At 53.2% G+C, this 11411-nt stretch overlaps 1 protein-coding gene, 1 non-coding gene and 1 pseudogene across 2 annotated transcripts; 2 read left to right on the top strand and 1 right to left on the bottom strand.

Annotated features, from left to right (window-relative positions):
• Positions 1 to 1815, top strand: part of LOC119292901 — a 3150-nt pseudogene extending 1335 nt beyond the window's left edge.
• Positions 1816 to 8816: 7001 nt separating this feature from the next.
• LOC119291780 (7-deoxyloganetin glucosyltransferase-like) lies at positions 8817 to 10544 on the top strand. Its single transcript, XM_037570588.1, has one exon. It carries the CDS (start codon positions 8875 to 8877, stop codon positions 10333 to 10335), a length of 1461 nt encoding a protein of 486 aa, XP_037426485.1. The 5' UTR covers positions 8817 to 8874; the 3' UTR covers positions 10336 to 10544.
• Positions 10545 to 10947: 403 nt separating this feature from the next.
• Positions 10948 to 11143, bottom strand: LOC119296618. Its single transcript, XR_005145340.1, has one exon. It is a non-coding gene; the product is annotated as a U2 spliceosomal RNA (small nuclear RNA).
• Between the last annotated feature and the right edge of the window lie 268 nt (positions 11144 to 11411).

Below are 11411 nucleotides of genomic sequence, written 5' to 3' on the forward strand. Positions count from 1 at the left end.
ACACAACTCCCGCAACTCAGGCCTGAGTTGTGTGAGGGAGATCATGCAACTCTTGGTATGACATCACGAAGAGGCTGGACCGTTTCCTGAAGCTGGAGGGATGTCATACCAAGAAGCTCAGAGCGCAACAGCTTGGCCTGCCGCTCCAAGGCAGGCCGCACAGGGAAATCCGTCGAGGCCATAGAGCCAGCAGGAGCAGCAACAATCGATGCCCAAGAATCACGACAAAACGTCTTCGAGAGGGGCGAGGCTTCTTTCTGGACCTTGCGAGGAGCTAGAGCTTGTTGGTGCCCGGGGAGGCGTGGCAATGTTGATACGGTAGGGCTTCCCAAAAAGCCGAGGGGACGCCAGGGATTGCGGCACTCACGTGCTCGATGACCATTCTCAAGGCACCGAGAACACCAAACAGCCCATGATGCACCGAGAACACCAAACTTGCCTAACTTTAGGTGTGGCAACATTTGGCAAAGTTAGTCACAAACCAAACAGCCCCTCGTCAACACCGAGTACAACCACGACCGCCTCGTTCGCTCCCGCGGCCCCGCCGCGGTGGCCGGCGTCCCGGACTTCCGCTTCACCACCATCCCGGACGGCCTGCCGCCCTCTGACAACGACGTCACGCAGGACATCGCGTCGCTGTGCAAGTCCACCACAGAGACCTGTCTCGGGCCATTCCGCCGCCTCCTCGTGGACCTCAACGACCCCGCCACTGGCCACCCGCCTGTGACCTGCGTCGTCATGGAGTTCTCCATGGAGGCGGCCAGGGAGCTCGGCCTCCCCTACGTCCAACTGTGGACGGCCAGCGCCATCAGCTTCCTCGGCTACCATCACTACCGCCTCCTCTTCGCCCGCGGCCTCGCGCCGATCAAAGACGTCAACCTGCTGACGGACGAGTACCTTGACATGCCGGTGGAGGACGTGCCAGGCCTGAGGAATATGAGGTTCAAGGATTTCCCGAGCTTCATACGCAGCCCGGCCCCGGGCGACTACATGCTGCATTTCGCGCTCGGTATAGCGGAGGAACGGACGGCGCGGCTGCCGTGATCGTCAACACCTTTGGCGACCTCGAGGGGGAGGCAGTGGCGGACATGGAGGCGCTCGGCCTGCCCAACTTCTACACCATCGTCCCGCTCTCGCTGGGCACCGCTCAAGGGTCCGAGTTCCACCATCAGCATGAGCCTCTGGAAGCCGGAGGAGGAGTGCCTCCCGTGGCTCGATGCCAAGGACACCGGCTCCGTCGTGTACGTCAACTTCGGCAGCATCACCGTCATGACCAACGAGCAGCTGGTGGAGTTCGCGTGGAGGCTGGCCAAGAGTGGCAGGCACTTCCTCTGGGTTATCCGCCCGGACCTCGTCAAGGGCGACACCGCTGTGCTGCCGCCGGAGTTCTCGGACGAGACGGCGGGGCGCGGGCTGGTGGTCTCCTGGTGTCCGCAGCAGGAGGTGCTGCGCCACCCGGCCGTGGGCGCATTCCTGACGTACAGCGGCTGGAACTCGACGCTGGAGAGCATGTGCGGCAGCGTGCCCGTCATCAGCTGGTCGTTCTTGGCGGACCAGCAGACCAACTGCCGGTACCAGTGCACCGAATGGGGCGTTGGCATGGAGATCGACGGCAGCGTCCGGCGCGACGCCATCGCGGACCTCATCACGGAGGTCATGGAGGGGGAGAAGGGGAAGGCGAAGAAGAAGAAGGTGCAGGAGTGGAGGGAGAAAGCGGTCAAGGCGACCGAGCCCGGCGGCTCTTCTCGCCACAACTTCGATGAGTTGATCCGTGGCGTGCTAGCTCCGTCTTTCCACGACGATCCTGCTAGCTAGCAGTAGCACTGCCCTGCTCCATCCATGATGTATTTTATTCACTATCAGCTGAGAAATTCGAAAACCAAATGTGGGCGACTATGTGCAAGCCGATTTTTGTTCTGCCGTTGGATTGTGATTGAACGGTCCAACATAACTTCAGTACAACCAAAATCGACTGCTTTCACAAGTTCTGTTTTCAATAGATTTATTCTTTGATTGGATCAAAACATAGTTGGGCTGTGAGAGATGGTGCTTGTTCCTGCTAACTGCTAAATGGCATTGTCTAAAGACCAATGCATCCCAGATCTTCCATAGGAAGAGCGATGTCATGGAGGGTTGCAGGGACATCGATCTTCAAAATGAGATTGAAGGTTGCGGCGGTGGAAATAGTTTTTCGTGGTGCTCCTGGATGTTTTCGGGGTATGTAGATATATATAGGCGAAGGAAGTCGGTCAAGGGAGCCACGATGGGCCCACGAGGCAGGGGGCGCGCCCACCTTACTGGGCGCGCCGGCCACCCTCGTGGCCGCCTCAGCTGCTTCTTGACGTCCACTCCAAGTCTCCTGGATTGCGTTTGTTCCAAAAAGATCGCTCTCGAAGGTTTCATTCCGTTTGGACTCCGTTTGATATTCCTTTCCTTCGATATACTGAAATAGGCAAAAAAAAACAGCAATTCAGGTTGGGCCTCCGGTTAGTAGGTTAGTCCCAGAAATGATATAAAAGTGTAAAGTAAAGCCCATAAACATCCAAAACAGGTAAAATAATAGCATGAAACAATCAAAAATTATAGATATGTTGGAGACATATCAAGGTACGATGTTCCTCTGAGACAGGCGCTCGCCGCAGAAGGCCCGTCAACATATTCGGTTGTATATCGGATAGTCTGGGGCTTTTGTTGTCGGTCTCTCTAGGAGTCGAACACCCCGGACCTCGGGCGGCCGAAGAGTCACCTTCTGGTCGTGTCCTCCTTTGCGGATCAGGAGAGATCCTCCGGAATGACACCTCGGGGCCGTCCGCCTTATGGGGCGGGGAAGAATGAGGAGGCGTTTCACTCTCCATCATCTCCAGAAGAAGATCCCCCGAGGACGAAGATTGTTGAGGAAGGCTATAGGCCGAACTGCAATAACACGCATCTCAAATATTACTCCCACAAATAGGAAAAGAACGGGGTATTCTTATAAAACACCTTTGTTCACTTACGGATCGGCTAAAGGCTGGCCCCCTTATGGGCACTATACGGCAATGTTGCCTCCTGAATCAGGGCCCCTTGATAGGGATTTCTTCACTCGCTTAGAAGCCTCCGCCTTCAAGTCTTCGGGGGGCGGCCCTTCTCTTCCTGTGGGGGGAGGGAATATTAGATTCTCCTCCCCGTTCATCCTTCGACACGGGAGTTCCAATTTCCCCAGATACGGTGCGTGACGTACCTCCGGTATGGAGGCCACTTTTGACCTCCCCACTCCTCTCCTTGTCCTCTCCCGATGGCACTTGATAAGGTGCACGAGCCAGCATCTTGGTTAATACCGGATCCGCTGAATCTTTGGGAAGAGGGGCCGAACACCTGATCCTCTCCGCCTTCTTTATCCAGCCCTGACCTAGGATGGTTTTTCAGAGTAATGTTATGATAAACATAATGGAAATATGTTCGGTTGTTGAGTACTTACCGGGATATCTGGATGGTTGCAATCGAGGCATGCGTCCTTTGTAGTGTCCGGACACTTTTTTCGTGATCCGAAGAATAATTTATACATCCCTTCAAGCATCATGCCGAAGAAGTGTTGAATGGTCCACGGTCCTTCCGAATTGAACTCCCACATACGGAGTGGTCGTCACTGGCATGGTAGGACCCGACGGACTAGCATTACTTGGATTACTTTGACAAGACTGATGTCCTTCTTGATGAGATCCTGAATACGGCCTTGCAATGTCTGCACTTCATCAAGCGATCCCCAGTCCAGCCCCTTGTTGACCCACGATGCAAGCTGCGGCGGAGGACCGGACCGGAAGACAGGTGCAGCCGCCCACTTTCTACCTCGAGGTGCTGTAATATAAAACCACTCTCGTTGCCATAGGTCGGAAGCTTCCGGGAAGGAACCCTTTGGCCATAAAACATTGGTAAATTTGCTTATTGTAGCACCTCCGCACTCCGCGTGTCTCCCGTCGATTGTCTTCGACTTCACATTGAAGGTCTTGAGCCATAAGTCAAAGTGTGGAGTGATGCGGAGGAAGGCCTCACACACGACAATGAATGACGAGATGTGAAGGAAGGAGTCCGGAGCTAGATCGTGAAAATCTAGCCCGTAATAGAACATGAGCCCTCTAACAAAGGGATGAAGACCGAAGCCTAGCCCTCGGAGGAAGTGAGGGATAAACACGACCCTCTCATTGGATTTGGGAGTAGGGATAACCTGCCCTTGAGCAGGAAGCCTGTGAAGGATTTCCGCAGTCAAGTACCTTGCCTCCCTAAGCTTCATGATGTCCTCCTCTGTGACAGAAGAGGCCGTCCACCAGCCTCGAAGAATGGATCCGGACATAGTCGGAGGTCCGAAGTTCTTCGGCTAAACCTCGGGTGTTGGAACTCGAGGAGGGAGGAGGAGAGGATTAAGCGTGGAAAGAAAAAGACAGGTCTTGCCCTCTTTATAAAGAGGACGAATATCAAACATCCCCTGCGTGGCCTTTGAAACTTGCCTATTCCCAAGGAATCATACCAACGGAACAATTGGGTTATCCACGCCCGTATTGATGAGAATCCCATGATAACGAGATGCGATCTCTGCTTTGACAAGACGTGCCAATAAAACCGCACCTCGAAATACGGAGGGGCATGATAAAAACGGTTCGAATAAAGACCGGGCCGCGACGTGATTTCACGCTATGGAACAGTTGTCAGCAGATTAGACTCGTGAGAACATTATACTCTCTACGGTGGTGTATGGAATTTGTTTTACAGGGCCGGACACGATTCTTATGTTCAAGATCTACTTTGAAGTATTCGGGGAAGGAACCCGCCTTGCAATGCCGAAGACAAATCTGCGCGCCGGACTCATCGTCATTGAAGCCTGGTTCAGGGGCTACTGAGGGAGTCCTGGATTAAGGGGTCCTCGGACAGCCGGACTATACACATGTGCCGGATTGTTGGGCTATAAAGATACAAGATAGAAGACTTCGTCCCGTGTCTGGATGGGACTCTCCTTTGCGTGGAAGGCAAGCTTGGCGATTCGGATATGAAGATTTCTTTCTCTGTAACCGACTCTGTGTAACCCTATCCCCTCTGGTGTCTATATAAACCGAAGGGTTTAGTCCGTAGGACAAGAACAATCATAATCAAAGGCTAGCTTCTAGGGTTTAGCCTCTACGATCTCGTGGTAGATCAACTCTTGTAATACTCATATCATCAAGATCAATCAAGCATGAAGTAGGGCATTACCTTCATCGAGAGGGCCCGAACCTGGGTAAACATTTTGTCCCCCGCCTCCTGTTACCATTAGCCTTATACGCACAGTTCGGGACCCCCTACCCGAGATCCGCCGGTTTTGACACCGACAGGAGCCACGCTAGACACACGAACCTTGGACATGATGAGGAGTGGGGCAGCGAGGTGGCCGGGGTTGGGGTAGTTGGCAGGGCAAAGGGGGCCGATGCAGGGAACACGACGGCACCCGACGATGCCGACAAGCCAGAAGCTGGAGGAGATGCAGATCCGGGCCACCGGGGCCGAGGCCGTCAAGACACCGGCAAGCTATAGAGGCGGGAGGAGACGCAGCCTCACTAGCGACGGGGCCGGCGTCGCGCTGGAAGAGACACCGGCAACCCAAGGACACTAGAAAACGTAGGTCGAGGTCCGCCGGGTCCGGAGCAACACCAACGAGGGTTCCAACGCAAAGGCACAAGCGCTCGCAGAACACCAGCAGGCACGCCGCAAGGGCCGGCCGACGCTAGGGAGGCACCACCTGAAGCACACCAAAAAGGCGCACCTTGAAGCCATGGCCGCGGCTCGGAAGGAGAAGAGCGTCGTCGCGAGCACCGCAAGGACTGTCCTAGCTAGCAAAGGAGCATGCCATCCCCAATCCCGGGTTCGGCGCCGTCAACAGAGAGGATGCCGGTGGTAGAACGGACAGATCTGACGCGGAGACGGGGGAAGGCAGAGGCACCTTGCAGGGGCAAGAGCTCGCAGCGGCCGGTGGCAGGGAGGGCGGGCGAGGGCTGGGGTGTACGAGGCCACTGGGGACGCGCTGACACAGGGCATGGCTGGCGGAGGGCGGCCGACAGGGGAGCCGAAGCTTGACGAGGCGCCCCGCTGAGTAGTACGTCAGATCCGCCCGGTCGCCGCCATCCTGGGTCCGGCATGGCTTCGCCGGCCGACCCTCCGGTGTCGGCGAGCGGGAGAGGCCGGCGGGGAGGGGGCCTGCTGGGCGGCGGCTGGTTCCCCCGTGTCGCCAGGGGAGGAGGGCGACGCGGGGGTCGGGGAGGGCCTAACTGTCTATATAACATACTCAAACAAAGACATGCATGCCCTTACATACGATTGATCCACCTTTTTACATGCTACTAAACAAATGGAGCCGTGTCGAGCTCGGGTGAGGAGGTGGTCCGTCATTCTTTTCTTCGGTGGCTGCTATGGTGGTGCCGGAGGCAGGTGACGAGCGTTGATGTGAAGCTCAGAGATGTTCTGTTATCTATTCAGTTTTGTCATGTCGGTCCTTACGTGACTTGTACTTTGATCTTTATAATATGAATGAGACATGTATTACCATGCCAAAAAAAAACTTTGCATGGAATGCCCATTGATTTGTTTTTGCTCTATTATTACCAATGATTTGTTTATTTACATTTCAAATGCAACAATTAGCAACTTAGCATCAGATGGGTTGTTCCTTTGCTGTATTTCTTTTTGCGGAAATCACTCTCTTAGTTTAGAGTTCCTTTATCCAAATAACAAACGTATGAATGTGAGGTTTCCTATAATGTAGAAAGTATCATTTGTGTCAAGATGCCACAAGGTTCCTACAATCCTGCTCTTTTATGGGTAAATCGGATACATGATTCCATCCCATATTTCAGAGTTGTCGACTGCCAAAAACGTGCAAGAGTTCTCTCTTTCCGTGAAAGAAAAGAGGATCCTTTGGCTAGCATTTCTCGTGCCTTCCGTAGGTGCCGCCGCCGGTCTACTTTGTCTTATGTAGTCTTAGGGCCATGGAGGCGTAATGGATCCCGACACTTGCAGGTGGGAGGGCTCTGTTTTTCTTGCTCTTTTGAGTTTTGTTAGGGTTTGTGTCCTGCTCAGAGAGGCGAGGCAGCGACGGCTCTTTGAAGATAGAATAAGATTCTCCATGCCTAGTCCCCGTCCCGGTGGTGTTTCTAGCATCATCAAAGAGCGTGTGGAGGCTTTTCTCTGACAGATCTCACGGAATTCGGTCGGCATTTGTCTTCGATGCCGTCCGTCTGTGTTTGTGTGTATACAGGTTGGATCCTTTCGATCTACGCTTATCTTCATCGACGGCAGTTGTTGTTCGGGTGCGCCGACCCTATGGGGTCTTAGCATGACGACTTTCCAACTGTCTACTACGACAAGGTTTGTCCAGCTCCGATAAGGGATGGACAAAGAAGGCGGTGCACCTTTGGCTCACTCCAGTGCTAGTAGTCGTTGTTAGGTGGTCTACGGACCTAGATGTATTTTTTTATTTGATCCAATTGCCATATGATCTCTTACCTTGAAAGAGGTAAGATTACTAAATAGGCAAAAACAAATTTGTGGGGAAGGCAATAATTCTTTTTGGAAAGGTGCCGATTAATATTGGGGAAATATATTGCTAAGAACTCTTGACATATTGAGTATTACATGAAATAGGGCACATCTAGATGTGCCTTCATTATTGCACATCTAAGTGAGTCAATCAAACTAGAAAGAAAAGAAAAAAAGACAAAATAAATGCTTGCACGAATCTTAGCGTAAAATCAATGACATAGCACTTAGATGTGCAATACTTATAGCACATCTAGATGTGCTTTAGCAAAACTAAATAAAATAAAAGAATTTAGAAAGTACATTCTTTTAATACAGTACAATTGCATATGCACATACACGCACATGCACTAAACGCACGCACGCGCACCTTGCCCCTATGAGCACCTCTGAGATACCGAGTTGACATCATTTTAACTTGTATATGCATAAACATGTTTGCAAGGCTGACAAACTACTAATTTGACACGTGAATGGGATTGCTACATACAATTTTAGATTATTGCATTTGTTTTCAATCGGATTTCATTTCCTTCAAACAGATTTTGAGAATCCATCGACAATAGTTTGTTCTAGATATAAGAAAATAACTTTTGATTTGGTTCTCCCTCAAAAAGGACCTTTGGATTTGTTCCGTTTATATTTTTCAAGGGACCCAAATTTGTTTGAGTCATCCATACATGTTGAATTTGTTTTTCTACTGCGCTAAAACCCTTTATTTAAATATGGCAGATCCTTGTACTCCCTAGAATTCATACGTTCATCTTCAAGTATGTAGAGTTGATTAATGCGACCCATTTGATTTCATGAATAAAGTGTATGATTTGTTTAGAAGAGACAATTACTATATGCATTAGTATGCCCCTTTTTTATGCCATGATACACTAATTGGAGGATCCCATATAGTAATCTTTTTGCACAATAGAATTATAGAAAGCATCAGCAATCAAAGGCCAGCATTCATTACACTATGTCAGTTAGTACTTGTGTTGCTCAAATTTACTACTCTCTCCGTAAAAACGCTCTTATATTACTTTAGAGAGGGAGTACCTGCCATTTTAGACTTTTGGCCGAGTAAGATGTTCACCACTGAAAGTTTGCATCCTCCCGGAGATATGATAAGCAATATATGGAGTCAAACCTAACCTATCGACGTCATCACTTGCGTTTCCACTCCTACATGGCAGGATACCAATTCAAAGACGTGACTGTGATTGCTATCCTATTGCCTATAAATAAATCGAACACAATGCTGAGATAGAGCCACCCAAGTACTCGAATCCTCGGCAGCAACAAAAACCCTTTCTGTCTTGGTCTCGGCTCCAAAAGCACGGGGAAATGGCTTCTTCTGCACCGCCGGCGCCGGCCGAGAGACCGCACGCCGTGTGCCTGCCGGCGGCCGCGCAGGGGCACATCATCCCGATGCTCGACGTGGCCAAGATGCTCCACGCCCGCGGCTTCCACGTCACCTTCGTCAACACCGAGTACAACCACGCCCGCCTCGTTCGCTCCCGCGGCCCCGCCGCGGTGGCCGGCGTCCCGGGCTTCCGCTTCGCCACCATCCCGGACGGCCTGCCGCCGTCTGACGACGACGTCACGCAGGACGTCGCGTCGCTGTGCGAGTCCACCACGGAGACCTGCCTCGGGCCCTTCCGCCGCCTCCTCGTGGACCTCAACGCAGGCGGCCCGCCCGTGACCTGCGTCGTCTCCGACGTCGTCATGGACTTCTCCATGGAGGCGGCCAGGGAGCTCGGCCTCCCCTACGTCCAGCTGTGGACGGCCAGCGCCATCAGCTTCCTCGGCTTCCGCCACTACCGCCTCCTCTTCGCCCGCGGCCTCGCGCCGATCAAAGACGTCGAACAGCTTACGGACGAGTACCTTGACACGCCGGTGGAGGACGTGCCAGGCCTGAGGAACATGAGGTTCAGGGACTTCCCGAGCTTCATACGCAGCCCGGCACCGGACGACTACATGCTGCATTTCGCGCTCCGTATAACGGAGCGCGCGGCCGGCGCGTCAGCCGTGATCGTCAACACCTTCGGCGACCTCGAGGGCGAGGCAGTGGCGGCCATGGAGGCGCTCGGCCTGCCCAAGGTCTACACCATCGGCCCGGTCTCGCTGCTGGCGCCGCTCAAGGGTCCAAGTTCCACCATCAGCATGAGCCTCTGGAAGCCGGAGGAGGAGTGCCTCCCGTGGCTCGACGACAAGGACGCCGGCTCCGTCGTGTACGTCAACTTCGGAAGCATCACCGTCATGACCAACGAGCAGCTGGTGGAGTTCGCGTGGGGGCTCGCCAAGAGCGGCAGGCACTTCCTCTGGGTCATCCGCCCGGACCTCGTCAAGGGCGACACCGCCGTGCTTCCGCCGGAGTTCTCGGACGAGACGGCGGGGCGCGGGCTGGTGGCCTCCTGGTGCCCGCAGCAGGAGGTGCTGCGCCACCCGGCCGTGGGCGCGTTCCTGACGCACAGCGGCTGGAACTCGACGCTGGAGAGCATGTGCGGCGGCGTGCCCGTCATCAGCTGGCCGTTCTTCGCGGACCAGCAGACCAACTGCCGGTACCAGTGCACCGAATGGGGCGTCGGCATGGAGATCGACGGCAGCGTCCGGCGCGACGCCATCACGGACCTCATCACGGAGGTCATGGACGGGGAGAAGGGGAAGGTGATGAAGAAGAAGGCGCGGGAGTGGAGGGAGAAGGCACTCAAGGCGACCGAGCCCGGCGGTTCTTCTCGCCGCAACTTCGACGAGTTGATCCGCGACGTGCTAGCTCCGTCTTTCCACGGCGATCCTGCTAGCTAGCAGTAGCACCTGCCCTGCTCCATCCATGATGTATTTTATTCACCGTCAGCTGAGAAATTCGAAAACCAAATGTGGGCGACTCTGTGCAAGCCGATTTTTGTTCTGCCGTTGGATTGTGATTGAACGGTCCAACAGAACTTCAGCACAACCAAAATCGACTTACACAGGTTTTGTTTTCAATAGATTTGATTTTCTTCTTTCAATCAAAACATAGTTGGGCCGTGAGAGCTGGCGCTTGTTCCTGCTAACTGCTAAATGGCATTTGTCTAAAGACCAATGCATCCCAGATCTTCCAGAGGAACAGCGGTGTCATGGAGGGTTGCAGGGACATCGATCTTCAAAATGAGCTTGATGTCGGTGCTGTGTGGCATCCCTGATGCCAAGGGCACGCCAAACAACTTCGGCTTTGGGGCAGAGGAGGAACAGATGCAACAGCCACCCAAAAACTCTGATTTTGTTTGGAACCCCCGATGACCAAGCCATGGAGAGTGCGAGGACAGTAGTATTTTCTTGCAGCAATCCGCGCAACTAGATTCAGAATTGGCTTTCGAAGCGAACATCAGCTCATTGTTCTGAAGAAGGCAAGAGAAACAATTTTTTAATTTGATTTGGTAGGGGTGCGCCGGCCCAGGCAGTAGTGCAACGCCTGGGCGACACGCAAGGGCCCCAGCAGCAAGCTACTGTGGTGGGCCCTTCCCCACAAAAAATAAATTTAATATTATTGTAGACACATGGCCCACATATCAGATATTAAACTGATAAGAACAGATACTACACTTGATCTTAGCCAAAAGGCCGAGAAAGGTATGCTTATACCGGCTGCCGCGGGTCTCCTTATATAGCGTGTCTTCGCCTCCCTTCCGTCGTGGCTGGGCGAGGTGGGACTAAACGAAACGATAGCTCTGCTGCGCTAGCACGGCGCAACTCTGCTCGGTTCGTTGCTCTGAGAGGCCACGTTTCGGTCTGTTTAGGCCGTGGTCGAATAAAAGCCCAACATAGATGGGCCATTGAGCTCAGTAGGCAGTCTGGTCTTCTCAAAAAAAAAGTAGGCAGTCTGGTCACGTCAAGGCGGATTC

This window comes from Triticum dicoccoides, chromosome 4B, assembly GCF_002162155.2.
Source record: "Triticum dicoccoides isolate Atlit2015 ecotype Zavitan chromosome 4B, WEW_v2.0, whole genome shotgun sequence".
Lineage (NCBI taxonomy): Eukaryota > Viridiplantae > Streptophyta > Magnoliopsida > Poales > Poaceae > Triticum > Triticum dicoccoides.